The 24,921-nt window shown below is 40.9% G+C and overlaps 1 protein-coding gene across 2 annotated transcripts in view; it reads right to left on the reverse strand.

Moving 5' to 3' along the window:
• The window catches only part of daam2 (dishevelled associated activator of morphogenesis 2), a 245,644-nt gene that overhangs the window by 71,924 nt on the left and 148,799 nt on the right, over window positions 1-24,921 (reverse strand). For both annotated transcript variants that reach the window (XM_023995098.2, XM_023995099.2), the window contains exons 4-5: window positions 22,731-22,805; window positions 4,978-5,072 (exon numbers count right to left, since the gene is read on the reverse strand). In XM_023995098.2, the coding sequence (XP_023850866.1) occupies window positions 4,978-5,072; window positions 22,731-22,805 (170 nt within the window). The remainder of the gene's footprint in view (window positions 1-4,977; window positions 5,073-22,730; window positions 22,806-24,921) is intronic.

Genomic DNA, 24,921 nt, shown 5'->3' on the forward strand with positions numbered 1-24,921 from the left:
TTATTGCTTCTTTAATTAGCTGTGCTAACATAATTGCAAAAGGGTTTTCTAATGATCAATTAGCCTTTTAAAACGATAAACTTAGATTAGCTAACACAAAGTGCCATTGGATCACAGGAGTGATGGTTGCTGATAATGGGCCTCTGTACGCCTATGTAGATATTCCATAAAAATCTGCCGTTTCCAGCTACAATAGRCATTTACAGCATTAACAATGTTATTTTAATGGACATTTTRTTTTGCTTTTCTTTCAAAAACAAGGACATTTCTAAGTGGTCCCAAACTTTTGAATGGTAGTGTATACTGAGATCATGTGACAGATCATGTGACACTTAGATTGCACGCAGGTGGACTTTATTTAACTAATTATGTGACTTCTGAAGGTAATTGGTTGCACCAGATCTTATTTAGGGGCTTCATAGCAAAGGGGGTGAATACATATGCATGCACCACTTTTCCGTTTGATTTCTTTTTTTACATTTCTTTAAACAAGTCATTTTTTTCATTTCACTTCACCAATTTGGACTATTTTGTCTATGTCTATTACATGAATTCCAAATAAAAATCCATTTACATTACAGYTTAAAATGCAACAAAATAGGAAAAACGCCAAGGGGGATGAATACTTTTGCAAGGCACTGTATATATATATATATARAATTCCTAATGAAATATGTGTATGAACAGCAAACAAGGCACTCGAAAGCCACAACATGTCAAAGTCAACATATAATATACATTGGGCTCCCGACTGGCGCAATGGTCTAACACACTGCAGTAACTGGTTCGAATCCAGGCTGCATCGCATCCAGCCGTGATTGAGAGTCCCATAGGGCGGCGCACAATCGGCCCAGCGTCGTCCAGGTTTGGCCGGGATAGGCGTCATTGTAAATAAGAATTTATACTGACTTGCCTTGTTAAATAAAGGTTAATAATAAAAAATGTAAAAAGAATAGTGTTCCTCCTACTCTATATAATATATGTTTATAGATGTGTTGTTTATTTGATGTTTTGCTAAAATAAAGGTTCCAATAAAATAAGTAATAAACTTGAGTTCTTACTGATTTAAAAATAATCTTCAATAGTGGTAAAGACTGACTTCAAAGAGACCACATTCAAGTCCTCCATCCCCCACTTAGTCTGACTGCTGCTCTCTCTCTGGCTCCACAACAAACTCCCGCCCGGCCATCTAGAGGTGTGAATASCCAGCCAGCCTACAAGTAGAGGATGGTAAGTGCTTTACAGCAGAAAGAGACTTAGGACTTGGGACCAGCAGCACAATCTTGTGTAGAGGGTGTTCTAAATACTGTAATTGTATATAGTGTGTACATTTCTTTACTTATTTTTTACTTTCTGTGTGGTTTGTGGTGTGTTCACTTACGACATTAGATCAGCGTTGGCTGCTAACTTGGCCCATATCTTAAATATTTAACTTCTGTGTTTYGAGACAATGTATCAGCATTCTTGTTGCATCTCCTGTTAATACATTTTATGTAGGGAAGCTAATGATCCATCATGTATGACATTCCTGGGCGTGTGTAAACTTGTATTTTTTATTAGCATAGCATTTCTATATGTTTTCTATAGTTATGTTCTTGAAAACGTATAKATTTACCAATTCGGCCACTTGGGTCCATTTGGGAAAATCGTGAGGGACACCTGGGTGACTTCATACTAAATGTCATGTAGCTTGCTCTTTTTTATTTCACCTTMATTTAYCCAGGTAAGTTCTCATTTAAAACTGCGACCTGACCAAGATAAAGCAAAGCAGTGCGACAAAAAATAACACAGAGTTACACGTACAGTCAATAACACAAAAGAAAAGAAAAATATAAAAATCTATGTACAGTGCGTGCAAATGTAGAAGAGTAGGGAGGTAGGCAATAAATAGGCCCTAGAGGCGAAAATAATTACAATTTAGCATTAATATTGGATTGCAGATGATGATGTGCAAGTAAAGATACCGGGGTGCAAAAGAGCAAGAGGGTAAGTAATAATATGGGGATGAGGTAGTTGGGTGTGCTATTTACAGATTGGCTGTGTACAGGCACAYTGATCGGTAAACTGCTCTGACAGCTGGTGSTTAAAGTTAGAGACGGACATATAAGTCTCCAACTTCAGAGATTTTTGCAATTAGTTCCAGTCATTGGCAGCAGAGAACTGGAAGGAAAGGTGGCCAAAGAAAATGTTGGCTTTGGGGATTACCAGTGCAATATACCTGCTGGAGCGCGTGCTACGGGTGGGTGTTGCTATGGTGACCAGTGAACTGAGATAAGGCAGGGCTTTACCTAAGACTTATAGATGACCTGAAACCAGTGGGTTTGGCGACGGATATGTAGTGAGGGCCAGCCAACGAGAGCATTCAGGTCGCGGTGGTGGGTAGTATATGGGGCTTTGTTGATAAAACGGATGGCACTGTGACTACAATCAGTTTGCTGAGTAGAGGGTTGGGGGCTATTTTGTAAATGACATCGCCGAAGTCAAGGATCGGTAGGATAGTCAGTTTTACGAGGGTAAGTTTGGCGGCATGAGTGAAGGAGGCTTTGTTGCGTAATAGGAAGCCGATTCTAGATTTAATTTTGGATTGGAGATGCTTAAAGTGAGTCTGGAAGGAGACTAACCAGACACCTAGGTATTTGTATTCAGACCCTTTGCTTATTAGACTCAAAATTGAGACCTGGTGCATCCTGTTTCCATTGATCATGCTTGAGATGTTTCTACAACTTGATTGGAGTCCACCTGTGGTAAATTCAATTGATTGGACATGATTCGGAAAGGCAAACACCTGTCTATATAAGGTCCCACAGTTGACAGTGCATGTCAGAGCAAAAACCAAGCCATGATGTTGAAGGAATCGTCCATAGAGCTCAGAGAAAGGATTGTGTTGAGGCACAGATCTGGGGAAGGGTACAAAAAAATGTCTACAGCATTGAACGTCCCCAGGAACACATTAGCCTCCATTATCTTTAAATGGAAAAAGGTTGGAAACACCAATACTTTTCCTAGAGCTAGCTGCKCGGCCAAACTGAGCAAWCGGGGGAGAAGGGCCTTGGTCAGGGAGGTGACCAAGAACCCAATGGTCACTCTGACAGAGCTCTATAATTACTCTGTGGAGATGGGAGAACCTTCCAGAAGGACAACCATTTCTGCTGCACTCCACTAATTAGGCCTTTATGTTAGAGTGGCCAAACAGAGGCCACTCTTCAGCAAAAGGCACATGACAATCTGCTTGGAGTTTGCCAAAAGGCACCTAAAGGACTCTCAGACCATGAGAAACAAGATTCTCTGGTCTGATGAAACCAAGATTGAAATCTTTGGCTTGAATGCCAAGAGTCACATCTGTAAAAAACCTGGCACCATCCCTACAGTGAAGCATGGTGGTGGCAGCATCATGCTGTGGGGATGTTATTCAGCGGCAGGGACTGGGAGACTAGTCAGGATCGAGGGAAAAATGAAWGGAGCAAAGTACAGAGAGATCCTTGATGAAAACCTGCTCCAGAGCGCTCTGGGGGCGAAGGTTCACCTTCCAACAGGACAACGACCCTAAGCACACAGCCAAGAAAATGCAGGAGTGGCTTTGGTACAAGTCTCTGAATGTCCTTGACTGGCCTAGCCAGAGCTCAGACTTTAACCTGATCGAACATCTCTGGAGAGATCTGAAAATAGCTGTACAGCAACGCTCCCCATCCAACCTGACAGAGCGTGAGAGGATCTGCAGAGAAGAATGGGAGAAACTCCCCAAATACAGGTGTGCCAAGCTTATAGTGTCATACCCAAGAAGACCCGAGGCTGTAATCGCTGCCAAAGGTGCTTCAACAAAGTACTTAGTAAAGGGTCTGAATACTTATGTTAATGTGCTATTTCCATTTTAGAATTTTACTACATTTGCAAACATTTCTAAAAACCTCTTTTTGCTTTGTCATTATGGGGTATTGTGTGTAGATTGATGTGGGKTAAAAAAAAATTGGGAAAAAGTCAAGCGGTCTAAATACTTTCTGAATACAATGTAGGTACTTTGGAGAGTAAGAGTGGAAAACAGAACAATGTACTCATTCCAACAGAATTGGTATTGTGAACGTTATAGAGTAGATCGATAATGTCATATAGCGAATGACAAGATTAATCAGGTAAATAAGTTTTTCTGGTTGCACTAGAAATGAAACAAAGGGAATACAGCTAGCTTCTTGTAATGTCCAATTGTGAGGCTAAAACAATTTGTGGAAATTCATATTATAGGATATCTTAGCCTACATTTGTGCATTCCTCATCCTGCTCACAAATAACTTTCATACTTCTTGCCTCCTTAACATCCTCATAAGTATTAGCGCTGTGGTTCTGTTTTATGTTACTTTGCTCTACAAAATGAAAGACTACTAGCCAAAGGTTGTCAGGCGCAATAAGGCTTGCGCTAATCACCCTGTCCACTTCAACATGATACACATGCACACACACAAACCCAGACGTGACCCAGACACCGTGGTGCTCGTGGGAATCTGTCACTCCACACTTAAGGCTGACGCTGCACTGGCCCCTGGGAGAAAACTCAACACCCCCCATCTTGGTCCAGATCACTACATCACTTAACAGGCACAGACATGCTCCTGACGGTGGGAGATGTAATATTGGCTGGGCTGTCTAAACCTCCTCACGTGTTTCTTTGTGGTTGATCAATGAGATCTCAAAGCTGCTGCTGAATGTGTCAAACAGAGGAGAGGGGAATTGCCCTGCCTAATAAAGAGTGTGAAAGCTTTTCTGGTGATGAAAATGATCCCATATACAGTATATACTGTAAGTAAATGAAGTGTATAGACCTACCTTGTGACACAGTGCTCTCTTATGGAGAGACATTGTGGTGGAGCCATTTTACTTGACCATAGAGTGTGAGTAACAAGAGCGTCACCCTGAGGTYGATAGGTGAAAGATGAGGATGAACAGCAGTTAATGACAATGTTTGCCAGCTGTGGTTCAAAACCCTACCTCATTGGCTGAGTCCGAAGCGCTGTTTTCAGGTCCTCCACCACTTTGTTCCTCATCTCCATCTCCTCCTCGTCAAAGGCGAAGAGGGTCTGCATCTGCACAATGACAAAACAAACTCCATGACACAGCAGAAAAAAAATTATGATAACGATATTTTTGATTCTGGCTTAGTTGAAGGGAGTCTGAATTATCTTTATCATAACTGCACAATAAGGAACACAAAATCAGTTCATCATTGGAGTTCTCCAATAAGTTTGACTTTCAGTGGGTGGGGAGGGGCGACCAAGCTAGACTGTGTGCAGACCAGGGTTCAAATGCATGTGTATTTGAGTATCTGGTATTTGAAATAGTTTTTCTGTGTATTTGAGTATTTTTAAATTGCACAGACCAAAACAGGCCAGGTGGTCTGCCAAGTTATATTTGACAGGATTTTCGCATGTTTGTTTCAAGTACCGTTTTCAGATGCCTGGGTTGAATGGATACGAGTGCATTTGAGTCAGTATACTTGAGTATTTTAAAATACTTTCCAGGTGTATTTCCAGGTACATTGAAGTGCTTCACTAATTGTAATTTCAAGTGGACGATGTCTGAATACTTGCTTCGAATGTTTGTGAAAGTGGTTGGTATATTAGGAATATTATTTGAACACAGGACTGATTGTGTACAAAGAGAGCTCAGCATTATTATCATGAAATTAATTATATGGAGGCTGTGCGCTGTTGCTGTGTGTAAGGGATAATCAACGAGGGGCTATGCATTCTATGGAAAATAATGAACGACGTGGAAGGTGTGTTCCATGACGCGCTAGCAGTGTTGCCAACTTAGTCGCTATATTTAGCGAGTATTCAGACCCCTCTAGCGACACATTTCAAAAAAGTGACTAGCGACAAATCTAGCGACTTTTTCTGGTGTTATTGGAGACGCAGACGTAAAAGCACCTATCGTTCTTACTCTTCTCAACAAACAGCGGGTGCTGCAGTGGGCCCCAACCCCGTCCCCGTCCCCCGTCCCCCGTCCCAAAGCACTCACAGGCGCTGCAGTCAGAGCAGGATATGTTCACCCCTCCGTGTCCAGACTGCAAATGAATCGCGCATGCGGGAAGCCGCCGCTGGCTGATCCTGTCCTGGCTTACATTCAGGGTGGGATGTAAATGTAAAAAAAAWTWACTAAAAAATTWAATWAAAAATTAAAAGTAACTGCCGGTCCCAAGCCCGGATAAAGGAGGAGGGTTGGAATTGTGACATTTAAAAAAACAAGAATCGACAGAAGAAAGTTCATTTGTAGTTCTAAACATATTTTGGGTGTTTTTTTACTCACTTTTTGTCTCTCCCACAACGTTATTCCTCTCTCCTACAGCGTCTATCACAATTACATGCACATGGCCAATTATGCAAATTTAGCGACTTCTAGCGACTTTTAGGACAGCCAATAGCTACTTTACTTACTAAGGAATTGGCAACACTTGCGCGCTAGCGGAGTGGGAACTGACCTTGCACCGAGTTGCATTATTTTCCAGAGAATGCATAGAGCCCCAAGTTGATTATCCCTTTTATACCATTTACACATTTGCCGGTAGAAATGTGTTCAACATCCACTGAAGTAAGTAGCAAGTTTATTAGATAGCTACAGTAATTGACGTGGTAACCAAACAGACTTGCTAGTTCAGCTAACCAAACCATCAGTCCTAGCTTGCTACTATGAAAATTTAAATTCAACAATACCAATACTGTTGCTTTCAAAAGCAACTCAAACAAAACTTGTAAAAATGAACTATAGCCATTGAATTCTACCGTGCAAATACACCGCYCGTTATAGGGAAATAATGCACGCTCTAAAATTCCCTTCAAGCCAATCAGKAAGGAGTGTTCAACAATGCCATGGTATATGTAGATCTCTCAGTCATCCGTAACACCAGAAAAGCTCTGTGTAAAAAGATTGCTCACCTCATCTGAGCTCATTATGGGGGACTGGCTCTGTTTTAGGCACCGCAAATCAAACAGATCACATCTTCTCCGTTTTCCTGCTATGTTCCTATTATAAAGAGGCGTAATGCGTTTGAAGAGGCTGTACGACTATGCCAAAAGGTCTAAGGGCCCGGGGCTGGGTTTCTACTAAACTAACACATGGAATTGTTTTAAGATGGGCATACCAAGGATCCTTTAGCTATTTCATTTAGAATTTTAGGACCCCAGTAAGAATCACAAAAATATAGATAAAAAATATTTGATGAAACATTGAATTTGGCCTTACTACCATTAGCCCATAGAAACGCATTGAACAACATATTCATATGTGGCGAAACAGTCAAAAAAGTATGTTTTGAAGTGTCTGTCAGAGAGGTGAAAAATATCTAACCCTTTTTTGGCACTAAAGTACTTCCATATATACTTCTGGTTCTGTGTGCGTCTATGTAACCTACAGATGTTTCAGTCATAACATCCATCGGGCCGGCTTAGCCTTGTCCAGATGGTTCCGAGGCCCTTGCCAAGCTGTCATGTCTCTGGCTCCTGTTTCTCTAAATAAGTATGTTCATTCTCAATAGAAAGTTGGACAYAGGATTCGGAGAGAGGAGGAACTATTTGCTTGTGCAGTGAGCCAGTTCACCATGTCAAAGCTACTAGCCAAAATGCTAACTTCCAGATACATCTGGTATTTGTGTGCTAGTGCTAACCTGTGGCCAGACACCCTTCTGCTTACCCCCAGTAGAGCACACTATTTCAGGCCTAGAATCTAGCCAGCCAGACACTATGTAAATGCTAGCCTAAAACCAAATGTTTTATCATACAATGGTCTTCAACCCTGGTCCTGGAAAGCTACAGTGTGTGCTGGCTCTTGTACAAATCAAGCAAAAACAATTAGTTGAAGTCTGTTTGTTAGTGCTCGGCCGTAACACGAGCCTGCACCCCCTGTAGCTCTCCAGAACAACGAAAGAGACCAGACAACTACATTTTTATACTAGCGCTAGCCAGTCATTACACACAGATGCTAATTCTAACCAGAGGCGCTAGCTCGCAAGACAACCCAACCCACACTTCCAGCTAGTCATGCAATCCCAACAGAAACCCTCTGAACTCCATAGGAGAACTCTGATGTACAATGTGTTAGCTACTCTCTGCACAGCAGGTTAGAGACACTTAATGTGGCTTATCAGAACTGGGCACTAGCTACCATTTTGAGTTGGTGCTTGGTGGCTATTGAATTCTCCACTTGGAGGTGGAGAGACTGCACAGGGCTCTGAAAGAGTTCTATGAATGGTGTTTGGGAGCCGGTGTAATCTCACTGGGTGGAGGACAGAAAGACAGACAGTGGGAGAGAAAATTTGTGAAGAGGGAGAGATGAAGGGGGTGAATGAAAAGTGGGGAGAGAAAGGGGGGGGCTCTGACAGCACTAAAGAATGTATCTTAGGGATTTCTATAGAAGCAAAATGGGTTTTGTTTGTGTGTTCCTCCGCTTCAGTAATAGTATTTCCAGATATCTACAGTATGTACCAGGCTCAGATAGGACACAGTTGTACCTTACCTGAGTCAAAAACAAAAACAGCTGTAAAAATAGCTGACACGTAAACAACGTTTGTTGCTATGGGCATGCCTGCCAGGAAAATGAGCAACAAAATGTAATGTGGAGAATGCCCAAAAAGCCCAAATATCAAATGCCATTACTTGGTTGGCCCTGTATCCTCAGCCTGAATGACACGCGACAAGTTTGCACTCTATAGCCTGCAAAAATCTGTAAACGAAATACATTCTTTAGCTGTTCGTACCAGGTATGACACAGAAAACCGCCTCTGAGGAATATTGAAAGCCCATAAGCAATGCAGAAGATCTCACAGCATGCACTGACTGGGTCCCAAACGCTAGTCTGCTAGTTGGTACTCCACTGTCAACGTAATACTTGTTCAAATCAAATCAAATTGTATTGGTCAAATGCACATGGGTAGCAGATGTTATTGCGAGTGTAGCGAAATGCTTATGCTTCTAGATCCGACAGTGCAGCAGTATCTAACAGGTAATATCTAACAACTCCATGACAAAACCTAATATCTAACAAATTCCACAACAAAACCGAAAACACAAAATCTATTAAAGGAATGGGATAAGAATATATAGGTATAAAATATATGGATGAGCAGTGACATGGCGGCTAAGATGCAATAGATAGTAAAGAATAGATAGTGAAGGATACAGTATACATTATATGGGTCAAAGACGAGACGTGTACATTTGGTGTCCGAAGGCCATTAATTTAACATAAAAATATAAATATGTATAAATATATTATTAAATCACTCAACTCTTACTCTTCTTTTGACCCAGAAATATTTGTATTGCAAACTATTAAATTAAGGGAGTTTTTGAGCTCTAAAGCATCAAAATGTCCTTCAGTGTAACTGTCGGGGTTGAAATTCTAATGACAAGTGTTTTTAAAATGTAGATATTCAACCTAAAAATATAAATGAACACACATGGCATAATTGTGTTAGTGTTTGCAACAAGATATAGAATAATGGGCGACATACTGTATTTAAAAAATATTTTAAAACTTGAATAACTTGTATCTGGACTTTTGCGCTTCATCAATGTCATTCAGTATAACATAGGTGAAATGCCATTTTAAAGCATATCACACGATGATAATCATGTGACAGTGTGTGTCATCACAAAGAATACCCATTGAAGACCCTCTATCAATGTGATGAGTTAAGTACAGTTGAAGTTGGAAGTTTACATACACCTTAGCCAAATACATTTAAACTCAGTTTTTCACAATTCCTGACATTTAATCAGAGTAAAAATTCCTTGTCTTAGGTCAGTTAGGATCACCACTTTATTTTAAGAATGTGAAATGTCAGAATAATAGTAGAGAGAATGATTTATTTCAGCTTTTATTTATTTCATCACATTCCCAGTGGGTCAGAAGTTTACATACACTCAATTAGTATTTGGTAGCATTGCCTTTAAATTGTTTAACTTGGATCAAACGTTTCGGGTAGCCTTCCACAAGCTTCCCACAATAAGTTGGGTGAATTTTGACCCATTCTTCCTGACAGAGCTGGTGTAACTAAGTCAGGTTTGTAGACCTTGCTGCTCACACACACTTTTTCAGTTCTGCCCACAAATGTTCTATAGGTTTGAGGTCAGGGCTTTGTGATGGCCACTCCAATACCTTGACTTTGTTGTCCTTAAGCCATTTTGCCACAACTTTGGAAGTATGCTTGGGGTCATTGTCCATTTGGAAGACCCATTGCGACCCACTATCCTACCGATCCTTGACTTCGGCGAAGTCATTTACAAAATAGCCTCCAACACTCTACTCAGCAAACTGGATGCAGTCTATCACAGTGCCATCCGTTTTGTCACCAAAGCCCCATATACCACCCACCACTGCAACCTGTATGCTCTTGTCGGCTAGCCCTCGCTACATATTAGTCGCCAGACCTACTGGCTCCAGGTCATCTATAAGTCTTTGCTAGGTAAAGCTCCACCTTATCTCAGCTCACTGGTCACCATAACAACACCCACCCGTAGCATGCGCTCCAGCAGGTATATCTCACTGGTCACCCCCATAGCCAACACCTCGTTTGGCCACCTTTCCTTCCAGTTCTCTGCTGCCAATGACTGGAATGAATTTCAATAATTGCTGAAGTTGGAGACTTATATCTCCCTCACTAACTTTAAGTATCAGCTATCTGAGCAGTTTACCGATCTGTAAATAGCCCATCCAACTACCTACCTCATCCCCATATTGTTTTTATCAACTTTTTTGCTCTTTTGCACACCAGTATTTATACTTGCACATCATCATCTGCACATCTATCATGCAAAGCACCCCCACAACATGATGCTGCCACCCCCGTGCTTCACTGTTGGGATGGTGTTCTTTGGCTTGCAAGCCTGCCCCTTTTTCCTCCAAACATAACGACGGTCATTAGGGCCAAACAGTTCTATCTTTGTATCGTCAGACCAGAGGACATTTGAAAAGTACAATCTTTGTCTCTATGTGCAGTTGCAAACCGTAGTCTGGCTTTTTTATAGCGGTTTTGGAGCAGTGGCTTCTTCGTTGCTGAGCGGCCTTTCAGGTTATGTCGATATAGGACTCATTTTACTGTGGATATAGATACTTTTGTACCYGTTTCCTCCAGCATCTTCACAAGGTCCTTTGCGGTTGTTCTGGGACTGATTTGCCCTTTTCGCAACAAAGTACGTTCATCTCTAGGAGACAGAACGCGTCTCCTTCCTGAGCGGTATGACGGCTGTGTGGGTCCCATGTTGTTTATACTTGCGTACTATGAGAGGCGTGTACGCCTTCAGCGCGTTTGGAAATTGCTCCGAAGGACTAACCAGACTTGTGGAGGTCTACAATTTTTTTCTGGGTCTTGGCTGATTTCTTTTGTTTTTCCCATAATGTCAAGCAAAGGCACTGAGTTTGAAGGTAGGCCTGGAATACATCCACAGTACACCTCCCATGACTCAAATTATGTCAATTGGCCAATCAGAAGCTTCTAACCATGACATCATTTCTGGAATTTTCCAAGCTGTTAAAGGCAGTCAACTGAGTGTGCTGACCCCCACTGGAATTGTGATACAGTGAATATAAGTGAAATAATCTGCCTGTAAACAATGTTTGAAAAAAAGTAAGATGTCCTAACCAACTTGCCAAAACTATAGTTTTAACAAGACATTATGTGGAATGTTGAAAAAGGACACCAACACATGTATGTAAACTTCCGACTTCAAATGTAAATCTCTCTGAAATATTTGATGATTTCACCTTCACTTTGTAACAAAAATGCATGTCCTTCAGTAACAACACAGAAACATACATAATGTTATTATTTCATAAAAGCTAGATTAAATATGAAAAGTAAGGATATCTTTATGGTAAGTCATTACTTTTTACACGGCCTGTAATATGTTTATCTATGAAATCAGTCCTTCAGTATCACGCTTTTGTTCTTCAGCGCCACAAAAGTTTCATGTCACCCGTTATGCTGAATGACAGTAGCTTTGTATCTCAGTTTTCACTAGTTTACACATTTAATAATGCAATTCCTATTTACTTGTTGTATACGACTGAATATTAAAACATCATTCATCTTTAAGGTATTTAAAGGCACATTATCTTATATCAGAGGTCGAACGATTATGATTTTTGACGCCGATACAGATTATTGGGGGACCAAAAAAAGCTGATTTACATATATTTGTAATAATACAATTACAACACTACTGAATTAACAATGAACACTTTTATTTTAACTTCATATAATACATAAATAAAATCTATTTAGTCTCAAACAAATAATAAAACATGTTCAATTTGGTTTAAATAATGCAAAAACACAGTGCTGGGGAGAAAAGTAAAAGTGCAATATGTGCCGTGGAAAAAGGTAACGTTTAAGTGCCAATTAATCGGTCGACCACTACTTATACTGTAGATGCCGTTGTCTAATAAGGAGAGTAGAGGTCGACCGATTATGATTTTTTCAACGCCGATACCGATCGGCGATTTATATATATATTTGTAAATAATGCCAATTACAACAATACTGAATGAACACTTTTATTTTAACTTAATATAATGCATAAATAAAAATAAATAATGAAACATGTCCAATTTGGTTTAAATAATGCAAAGACACAGTGTTGGAGAAGAAAGTAAAAGTGAAATATATGTAAAAAAGCTAACGTTTAAGTTCCTTGCTCAAAACATGACAACATATGAAAGCTGGTGGTTCCTTTTAACATGAGTCTTCAATATTCCCAGATAAGAAGTTTTAGGTTGTAGTTATTCTAGAATTATAGGACTATTTATCTGTATACCATTGTATTTCATATACTTTTGACTTTGGATGATCTTATAGGCACTATAGATTGCCAGCCTAATCTCGGAGTAAATAGTATTGTCAGCCTAATCCAGTTGCTAGGGAGTAAAGACTGGCCAGAAGAAAAGCAAGGTATTGTTTTCATGGTTTCATGCCACTGTCAGCAACAGAATAGGATAAAATAGGATATAAAGCTGGGTGGATAACACTTAACATTAAGTTACACTATTACACTGTAGTAAATGTTTTATTGCAATGCAGTTAAGGTATAACTGATGGATTAGAATAGTTAATATATATTACACCACAAAATTATGGATAAAAAATGAATGATTCATTTATTAGTTAATAGCTACAATCAACCATCTGAGTCCTTGACTCCAGAACTAGAGCAATCCCTTGAGCCTCATTCTCAAACACTGGAGCAACCACTTGCTTCCTCCATTCCAGAAAAAGTGAAAAAGGTACAAAGCGTTGCAAGCGGCTGCAAAAGGAAAAACGAGAACTAAAAGAAAATTCTCAACTGAAATGCAACTAAACAATCACAACAAAAAGCGACAAATTACAAAAGGGCATGCAAAGGTCAAATAAATGCATTTATTTATGTGTGTCATTCAGGGAAACAAAATATTGTCATACAGTAATAGCCCAGTATTTTATATTAAAATACAATAACTTTGTTTTGTTGACAAATCTCAAAGGATAAATTGAAAGATATTTCATATATTTTTGCATTTCCTTCAGAGTAAGGCAGGAAGTTTTTGTATTTTGTTGTTGTTGTACCCGTGACATCAAATATGTGGTATTCAAAAATAAAATGATGTCATTTTTCTGGGTAGTTATATTTCTGCCAGTCTAAGCATGGATATATACCTTGTGATTATGAAAAATGTGCATAAAATATTTTTTTAAACACTGACATTTTACTAGGATACATTCATATGAATCATGAAAAATTTAATTATTGGCTTTATCTTGAATATAACTAATACAACAATACAACAGCATGATCCAGCCTAAAAAAGCATTTGCACTCCTCTGTAACAGAGTCTCCCATCAATATTTCAAATTAATTCAGTGGCACTAACATATATAGATGAAGCATGGATTGTAGATTATTCCATGCGTTTGGTGCACAAGAAGAGAAGCAGTCTTGCCTAATACTGTGAATGTCCTGGGGACTTTAAGTAGCAACCACCTAGCAGATGTGGGTATGGTAACTGCTGGTGGTGAAGAGACCAGACTACAGAGGTAAAGAGGGAGTATACCCAAAAGGGCTTTGTAGATGAACCATACAAAAGTATCTTTCTGCGCATATAAAGTGAGGTCCAACCTACCATTTTGTACAATGTGCAAATGGTGGGTGAGTGACTTGGCATTTGTAATAAAGCGCAAGGATGCATGATAAACAGAATCCAGTCTCTGTAAGACGGAGAGGTTGCATGCATATACAACAAGTCACCATATATCAATTACAGATAGAAAAGTGGCCTGATGTCAACGATCGTCATAAAGAGGAGGCGCAGTGTGAGTAGAGTTCCACATAATTTTAATCAACTGAAACTCACCTAACAAAACGAAACGTGAAGCTACAGGTGTGCACTCAGGCAACTCAATGATAGACAAGATCCCACAACACAATGAGGGAAATGGCTACCTAAATATGATCCCCAATCAGAGACAACGATAAACAGCTGTCTCTGATTGGGAACCATATCAGGCCAACATAGACATACAAAAACTACCGTACCACCCCTATGTCACACCCTGACCTAACAAAATATATAGAAAAACAGAGATATCTAAGGTCAGGGCGTGACACCTGAACAAGCTTCTTTCGAGTCATAAGCGGGAAGCAAGCCTTATTACGAAAATAAAAACCCAATTTCAATTTAAGATTTGTCACAAGATTATCCACATGCACTTTAACGGACAACTTGTCATCCAACCAAATACCTAGGTATTTGTAGGATGACACTTTTTCAATGGACAAGCCACCAGATGTGACAATGCTAACGTTCTCTGGCAGAGTTCTAGCTCTGGTAAAGGTCATGAATTAGTTTTTTGTATATTCAAGACCAGTTTGAGACCATAAAGGGAGCCTGCAGTAACTGCAAAGCAGTCTGAGGCTCTTCAACAGCCTGAACCAGAGAAGGAGCACATGAATATATAACTATCATCTGCATATAGTTGTAACTTTGCTTGTTGCATCCCATTTCCCAAATCATTAATAAAAATTGAGAAACAACACAGAAGCTAAAATGGAACCCTGGGGCACACCTCTATTAATCTCAAGAAAGCTAGACTTGTGATTGTCAGTATATACACATTGTCTTCTGTCGGAAAGATAGTTCCTAAACCAATTTACTGCCACTTCACTGAGAGCAATGTTTCTGAGTCTACCTAGCAACAATTCATGGTCACACTGAATTTGTTAGGTGCTCTCAGATTCGGTCTGGTAGGCGCATTAATTAATTGAAGCGAGATTCAGCGAGTCACACAGTTCTTTAAAAGAGTTTAACAATCTGATGGCCTTGAGATAGAAGCTGTTTTTCAATCTCTCTGTTATAAGTCATTCCTTAGCGGTCGGTGCTAATTTTCGGATTTTCTGATCACAAACATTCTGTGAGAAACTGTGTCTCCGACTTGAGCGCTAAAGTCAGGGGTCAAGGGGAAGTGACACAAACAGCCAGTCACTGAGGTTGTACTGACATCTCTATATCATATCCACACACGTGCCCTCGATCTCTCCCAGCTTCATTCGTCATTACAGTGGTTCTCTTACCATGAAATAGGTGGGATGGCCTTCCAACCTAGTTTAAAGCCAGATGCTATGGAAGCCTTGTGTGCCCTGCCGGAAAATGTTAAGCAAGGGGAAACACTGAGCTTCTACAGCCAAGTCTAATAGAATCTTTTAGTATTTTGAGAAAAGGGATGCAGTTTGTTTCATTAACTAATTTACTTTTCTTGCTCTTGGATTTCTTGCTGCATTTCTTGCTCTTGGATTAAAATACAGCTTTAATGGGAGCAGGGGTTTCCAAAAGCAAGATGGTATCTCACTGTGTTGTTGTCAGAGATGTGGACTCGAGTCACAGCTCAAGATGCATACATTTTGTGACTTGGACTTGACAAAAAAAAAACACTTCCCACTTAGATGCTCAAGTCGAAGTTATGACTCGTGACTTAACTGCACACCATCTACACACAATACCCCATAATGACAAATTGAAAACATGTTTTTAGAAATATTTGCYATTTTACTAAAAATGAAATACAGAAATATCTAATTTATAGAAGTATTCACACCCCTGAGTCAATACTTTGTAGAAGCACGTTWGGCAGCAATTACAGCTGTGAGTCTTTCTGGGTAAGTCTCTAAGAGCTTTGCACACCTGGATTGTYCAACATTTTCACGTTATTCATAAAGAAATTATTCAAGCTCTGTCAAACCATTTGCAGGTCTTGCCATAGTTTTTCAAGTAGATTTAAGTCAAWAACATTCACTCACTGTCTTCTTGGTAAACAACTCCAGTGTAGATTTGGCCTTCTGTTTTAGGTTATTGTCCTGTTGAAATGTGAATTAATCTCCCAGTGTCTGGTGTAAAGTAGGCTGATCCAGGTTTTCCTCTAGAATGTTGCCTGTGCTAAGCTACATTCACTTTGATTTTTATCCTGAAAAACACCCCAGTTCTTAACAATTACAAGCATACCCATAACATGATACGGCCACGACTATGCTTGAAAATATGGAGAACGGTAGTCAGTAATGTGTTCTATTGGATTTCCCCCAAACATAACACTTTGTATTCAGGATAAAAAGTGAATTGCTTTYCCACATTTTTTTGCAGTATTACTTTAGTGCCTTGCTGCAAACAGGATGTATATTTTGGAATATTTTTTTTCCTTTTTACTCTGTCAATTAGGTTAGTATTGTGGAGTAACTACAATCTTGTTGATCCATCCTCAGTATTCTCCTATCACAGTCATTAAACACTGGAACTGTTTTAAAGTCACCATTGGCCTCATTGTGAAATCCCTGAGCYGTMTCKTTCCTCTCCCGCAACTGAGTTGTCTGTATCTTTGTAGTGACTCTATTGGTGGTGTATTGATACACCATCCAACGTTTAATGAATAACCTCACAATGCTCAAAGGGATATTCAATGTCTTTCTATTTTCTAATAGGTGCCCTTCTTTGCGAGGCATTGGAAAACCTCCCTGTTTTTTTGTGGTTGAATCTGTATTTGAAATTCCCTGCTCAACTGAGGGACCTGGCAGATAATTGTATGTGTGGGTAACAGAAATGAGGTAGTCATTCAAAAATCATGTAAAACACTATTATTGCACAAGTAGTAAGTCCATGCTAATTATTATGTGACTTGTTAAGCTAATATTTACTCCTGAACTTATTTAGGTTTGCCATAACAAAGGGGTTGAATACTTATTGACTCAAGACATTTCAGCTTTTCATTTTTAATTAATTTGTAAACATTTCGAAAAAACATAATTCCACTTTGACATTATGGGGTATTTTATGTAGGCCAGAGACAAAAAAAATCTACATTTAAAATTCAGGCTGTAACACAACAAAATGTGTACTGTAGGAACTGTAAGTACAAGTACATGACCTGTTGCTCAAAATGCAATTGCGGGAAAAGACAGTTTTCAAAGCAACTACTGTTGCTCTAGTTACAGAYAGGTGGGTCATAGCTTTCTATGAGTATATCATTTATTTCTCACCTCTTAATATTGAGTTTATGGATTATGATTTTGATGCGCCCGCAGAGTGGCACGCCATTTGCGGTGAATAGGCTTACATCAAGTAGCCTAGCCTAGGCCTAGCACTGGAAAAATGTTGTAGGACATTACATTTWCTGATAGCCATGTAGGCTAATTGATTAATCTATCTAGCAACAAGATCCTATTTAAATTTAGCTTAGTGTTTTCCCACTTCCTCAGGTGGTGAATAATATAGCCTAGACCAATATGCACAAAGATGTTGGCAAATACATCTCTGAAGAGCCAAAAATAAATCCTATTTTGACAGGGTGCATATCAAAATATCAATCATGCATTCCATGGATATGTTAGATGAAACATTGACTTGAGGACTCGAAACCCAAATTTAGGGACTTGTGACTTGACATGACCRGAGCTGTGGAACTTGGAACTTTACTTGAGACTTGCAAAATTGTGACTTGATCCCTTCCCACTCACGTCGGTAGCCATGAAGTGCTTTGAATGGCTGGTCATGGCTCACATCAACACCATCATCCCGGAAACCCGAGACCCACTCCAATTCGCATACCGCCCTAACAGATCCACAGATGACACAATCACAATCGCACTACACACTGCCCTTTCCCACCTGCACAAAAGGAACACCTATGTGAGAATTCTGTTCATTGACTACAGCTCAGCGTTCAACACCATAGCGCCCACAAAGCTCATCACTAAGCTAAGTACCCTGGAACTAAATACCTCCCTCTGCAACTGGATCCTGGACTTCCTGACGGGCCACCCCCAGGTGGTAAGTGTAGGCAACAATACATCTGCCACGCTGATCCTCAACACTGGGGCCCCTCAGGGGTGCGTGCTTAGTCCCCTCCTGTACTCCCTTTTCAACCACGACTGTGTGGCCAAGCACGACTCCAACACCATAATTAAGTTTGATGATGACACAACAGTGGTAGGCCTGATCACCGACAACGATGAGGCAGCCTATAGGGAGGAGGTCAGAGACCTGGCAAGGTGGTGCCAGGACAACAACCTCMCCCTCGATGTGAGTAAGACAAAGGAGCTGATTGATCACTAAAGGAAAAGGAGGGCCGAACAGTCACCCATTAACATTGACGGGGCTGTAGTGGAGTGGATCGAGAGTTTCAAGTTCCTTGGTGTCCACATCACCAACGAACTATCATGATCCAATAACACCAAGACAGTCGTAAAGAGGGCACGATAACACCTTTTCCCCCTCAGGAGACTGAAAAGATTTGGCATGGYTCCCCAGATCCTCCAAAAGTTCTACAGCTTCACAATCAAGAGCATCCTGACCGGTAGCATCACCACCTGGTATGGCAACTGCTTGGCATCCGACCATAAGGCGCTTTAGAGGGTAGTGCGTATGGCCCAGTAAATCACCGGGGCCAAGCTTCCTGCCATCCAGGAACTATATACTAGGAGGTGTCACAGGAAGGCCCAAAAGTTACCCAAGCCATAGACTGTTCTCTTCGCTACCACACGGCAAGCGGTCCAAAAGGCTCCTTAACAGCTTCTACCCCAAAACCATAAGACTGCTGAACAATAAATCAAATGGCCAACTGGACTATTTACGTTAACCTTCAGAATGGGAGAAAATGTCATGGTTTGTCTGTCTAACTTGCTAATAGCTTGTCAATAATGGAAACTGAAGCTTTCAGTGTTACCTACTCTTGTAAAAACACTACATGTTGTTCACTGCTGTATGCGTCGTGTGTCTGCAGACTCTATTCGCCCAATAAACACGATAACACATTATGTAGTTTAGTCACCCAACCAACACATTTTGTAAATTTAAAATCTGTCAGTCGTCAACTTGGTTGTAAAAGTGTTCCAATAGGAGAAAGACTATAGACTCCTATACAAGACTCCTGTATTTATGTCAATTGTTGGGCTCATTGCGATTCCTATCACAGTGACTCCTTTGTATGTATGTAAATTGTGCATGGGGTTACTGCATATACTCAAATGCAACACAGAAGAGTGTGTGTGTGTGTGTGTGTGTGTGTGGTGTGTGTGTGTGGTGTGTGTGTGTGTGTGTGTGTGTGTGTGTGTGTGTGTGTGTGTGTGTGTGTGTGTATGAATAATAATAATTATAATGAACAATAATAATAATAATAATACATTTGCTATTCCCTGTGTTACAAGGTGGGCGTGCAGCAGGCAAACCCAGTGATGCTACTGGTCCTCATCTACAAGTTGTGACACAGACACTCCAGGAAGCATTTATAAGGCAGGCTGCCTATGCACCCACATCAAAAAATGATCAAGACCTCACTGCAGCCCTTCATATTACATTGCAAAGGGCATGATGTCATTTCAAATTGTTGAGAGACCTGGCTTTCTGAGGCTGATGAAGGGTGCCGTGCCTCACTACAAAGTGCCATCACAAACATTATTTTCTAAGACTGAAATCCCAAACCTGTACAACCAGGTTAAAGCTGATGTTGGAAAAAGTTTGGCTCAAGGCACATGGTTTGCTGCAACTACTGACCTCTGGACCAGCGGGGGTCTGGACCTGGACCCTACATCAGSTTCACTATCCATTACCTCACCCCAGACTGGCAACTGGAATCAAACTGCCTGGAAACACAGTTCTTTCCAGAAGATCACTCGGCTCACAACATCAGAGAGTTTTTTGAGAATATGCTGTAAGAGTGGGGGGGATCAACAAGAAAGACCTGGTCTGCATTACCAAAGACAACGCAACAAACATGATCAAGGCTTTTGAAGAATTCCCAGATCTGTGGCTTGGGTGCTTTGGCAATAATTTGAACCTGGCCATTTCAAAGGCTCTGAAAATTCAGAGAGATGACACAGCAGTCAAGGCCTGCCGCCATCTGGTCCAAGGCTTCTGACAGAGTTGGAAGAGAAGGCGAGAACTGAGAGAAAAGCAAGCTGTCCTCAACATGCCACAGAAGGCTCTGTCTGATCCATGATGTGGTGACCCGATGGGGATCTACACACAAGATGCTTGAGCGTTTCCTTAGCCAACAGCAGCCAGTCTGCGCGACACTGGCTGGAGAAAGAGGAACATGGCATCTGATGCTGACATTAGTGTCATGGAGCAACTGTGCCAGCTCCTTGAACCTCTGAGCAATTTTACAMATGCACTTGCCTCAGAGACACGAGTGACACTGTCAGCCATCAAGCCTGTCCTGGACCACACCCATGATGTTCTGGTGGAAAAGGATACGGAGCCATCCCTGACCAAGGAGATGAAAAGGGTAATGAGAGAAGACCTTAACAACAGATACACAAGAGAGAAGGCAAAGAGAGTCATGCTTGTTTCATTGACCCCCGCTTCAAAAGGAGATTTTTAGATGAGCCTGAGTCTGCAAACGTTTACACTGACAGTTGTGTCCAGGAGGCCTTGAAGCTGGCAGCTGCACAAGTCAGGGAAGAACCACAAAGCACCAGCAGCACCTCCGCCACCAACACCCCCACAGCGGCATCGGAGGGGAAAGGCCTGGCTGGGTTGCTGAGAAAGATCCCCTCTCTGCTGCCTTGTTGAGGTAAAGAGGGTCAGATTCCGACCACCCCAGAAGACAGAGTGAAAGAAGAGATCCAAGGTCTACCCGTCTCTGCCACCCATTCCAGCAGAAGAGGATCCACTGATGTGGTGGAGGGGCCATGCATCAGAGCTGCCTCATCTTGCCAGGGTTGCCAGGAAGATTTTGTGCATCCCAGCAACCAGCGTGTCATCAGAGAGAGTGTTCAGTGCCAGCGGGCACATTGTCTCCCCGTCGCAGATCACTACTTAAACCAGGCAAAGGAAATATGCTGACATTTTTACATTTCAACCTCAAGTGAACAAAGATGCATACATACAGGATGTTAGGCCAGCTGCACCATATTTCTTTATGAAGGAGAGAACGGACATAATGTGCTGCACATTGGATGTGTTAACATATGGTTGTATTGTTCTTACATGCACATTGCTTTACTTGTGTTGCTTTTATATGCACATTAGATTTTTTTTAAGGTTGTGTTCATTAAAACCTGCACTAGGGACACTTTTACCGTTGATGGCCACATGGTGTCATCTTTAATGTTAATGTTATTATTTTAATGTTTATGCACACAAAAAGTGCATAGTGCTGCTAATTTTATTTGTTTGTTGGTTTTCAATATAAAACTTGGTGAAATGATTTCAGTGTATCAGTACTGTTTGAAAATGTCCAGCACATTTTAACAATACCGCGATAATACTGATAACCGTGATAATTTTGGTCTCTATAATCATGATTTGACATTTTCATACCATTTCATCTCTAGGTTATTTCTTGAACTGCATTGTTGGTTAAGGGCTTGTAGCATTTCAAGGTAAGGTGCGCATGTGCCTGCGCATGTGACAAATACTTTTGATTTGATCTATGGTCGTTGTTAACACCATTTACAACATTGGAATCTCTTCTTTTGACCCTGTGCTGGGTATGAATAAATATTATGTTTGTGTACTTTATCCTATCGGTTTGCCCCTGCATATGCTTACCACATGAAGTCAATAAAAACTCAATTAAAAAAGAGCGGCAAAAAATATGTATCATTAGCATGCTAGTTGGCAGCCATTTTGGCTCAATGAGAATGTTGTTTACCGGGCCGGGCCCTGCTTTCTTTCATGTTTCCCTTAGATTCTCTGACAACCATTCACATTGAGTGAGCTGCTGAGTGACTAACTAGGACGTGTGTCATGGCTCTGGGTGTGAGTGTTGGGTTTGGATGGTAGGAATGTACTAAGAGCTGCCAGCAGCGAATTAGGTGACCACAAAGCTCCTAGATGTTGCTGACCAAGGTGAGAAAAGGAGAGAGAGAAAATAAATAAAGAGCGGGAAATAAAAAAGAGGGAGGCACAGGTAGAAACCATAAGGAGAAATGAAGGTTAGAGAATGTTAAAGGGATACTTCAGTATTTTGGCAATGAAGCCCTTTATCTACATCCCCAGACTAACTAGCGTTGGATGTCTATAGTAACTGCTAGCATGCTAGTAGATACCATACACTTCCAGTCATTGCGCTTACGCTAGTTAGCATTGGCTTGTGAAACTACCTCTAACTTCCTTCATACTGGAAGCAGAGACAACAATGGTATCCATGAGTTCATCTGATTCTGGGGAAGTAGATACAAAACTTAATTGGCAAAATCCTGAAGTATGCCTTTAAAGTTGTCACTTACAGCAGCCATGGAGTTGATGCGGTCGATGTAGTAGTCGGGCCAGCTTGTGGCCAGCTTGTTGGGGTCCTCTTGCTCCTGAACAGAGACAAAAAGAGAGGGAAAACACATGAAGAAAACACAGAAAATAATCCATGTACACAAAAGTACTTAATAAAGGTTCTCAGTTGGTTTGAGCATAGTGATTGCAACAGCAGAATCATAGGTTAGAGTGATACATGGAATGGACCACAGAGTGTTGACCAGGGATGTAGTGCTAAAGAAACATGGGTTTTCCATAAGGGTCCGTTTCCTGGACACAGGTAAATCCTAATCCTGGACTAAAACGCATGCTCAATGGAGATTCTCCATTAAACTTGCTGTTTAGTCCAGGACTAGGCTTAATCTCTGTCCAGGAAACCGGACCTAAAAGTGGAGATGGAGAGCGATGCATCGACGCACTGTAAATGCTAACGCCAATATAGCATAATAGGTGATTGCACTATTCACCAGATAATAATGTGCATAAACAGCACTTGAAGTGCATTTACACTCCACTACATCCATTGTGTTAACTGTAAATGGTTTAATAAATGACTTGCTGTGCACCTTTTAACACTGCAAGACAATTTTTTCCCGTCCATACCATGTACAGTTACTACTCCATGTCAACATCCCAAACAGACAAAATGTGTGTGTTTGTGACTCTTCATCCCAGTAATACTACTCCATCTCCCCATCCCAAACAGACACAATGTGTGTGTGTCCGTCCTCTCAACGTCCCAAACAGACAAAATGAAGGAGGCCTAATACTTCAAATCTGGGTCACAACACAGTGCACATCAAACTATTCAATTGTTTTGGCATTTTAATACAGTCAGGGAAAGACCCCCTCGGGATGGAATATTCTGCACAATGCTTTTCAATAGCGCTGTCGGAAATCAATTTGTACTGGCCTTTCCAGGGAGAGCGATGCCACGAGCAACAAACGCACAGGAGAATATGAAGACAGTTTAGCTCTGAGATCCTTCACCGATGTTTCACATCTGGTACTGTTTAGCTTGGATTTGAGCACATGGGAGTCGAGAACTTCAGGCTCAGTTTGTGTACCCATGAGAACGTAAGGAACTGGAAAACAGTTTGATTAGTGTGCCTTTACTAACTGTCTACATCCAAATGGCACCTTTTCCCTATTTAGTGTACGACTTTAGACCAAGGCCCATAGAGCTCTGGTAAAAAGGAGTGCACCACAGTATGTAGGGAATAGGGTGCCATTTGGGACATAGCCTGCTTGTTGGGTTGTTTCKATGCACTGAGTTTCTCCTAATCAATCATTGAATTTTGTTGATATGATCAATTGTGTAGGACAGGGTCCAGTACATGGTAAGCCCTCAAGTACTTTACCAGGGTACAACATGTTTCTGTGGAGGCACAGGTACCACACACYAGTGTCAACGGAACAATCGTTCTCAAGTCCCATGTCAGTGCATGTGCCCCTGAATCTCCAAACAACAAAACAAAACATATGGAAGGGAACACTGCCGTTCCTTCGCTTTCCAACCGATGCACGAATTGAGCAGKAAAATTAAGTGAAGGGTAAATTCAGCAACTCTTGCAGGACAGTGGAAGTTGATAAAAGTGCTTCTCTATTGTAACAATAAAGAGGGACTTTTATCAACCTTCACCGTCCTCCAAGAGTTGCTGAATTTACCCTTCACTCCAAACAACACATGACAATACTGGAATTCAGAGTAGWTGGCAAAACGGGCCAGTTATTAGGCGCATACATACTTCCTTTGTTTACAGAATTTGGCATGTATGTAAAGTACATGATTAAAAAAAAACTGCTTACCTTGCTGTAATTCATTTCTAACCTGATGACACCTAATGGTTTCTACTAAGCGCTAAATGTTTATGTAGTGACCCCTTCCTTGAAGTGTTAACCATACCCAATAAATACGTGTTTAAATGCAGGGCGGACAATAAGGCCAGTGTTTTCTCCAGGTTCGTACTGTACTCTGGTGTCGATTCAAAAGAAAAACTACTATTAGCACTCCCTGTTCTCAGACCAGTTGTGTTCTCTTGTTGCCACATTAGTCGACAGACTCGGTCTGGACATACAGCCAGACAGATTTTGATGGCGAGATTAAAAACTTAACTGCCTCTCTCCAGACCCTTTTTGTCGAATTTCAGCAGTCGATACGGCTCAAAACAT

Source organism: Salvelinus sp. IW2-2015, linkage group LG10 (assembly GCF_002910315.2).
Source record: "Salvelinus sp. IW2-2015 linkage group LG10, ASM291031v2, whole genome shotgun sequence".
Taxonomy (NCBI): Eukaryota; Metazoa; Chordata; class Actinopteri; order Salmoniformes; family Salmonidae; genus Salvelinus; species Salvelinus sp. IW2-2015.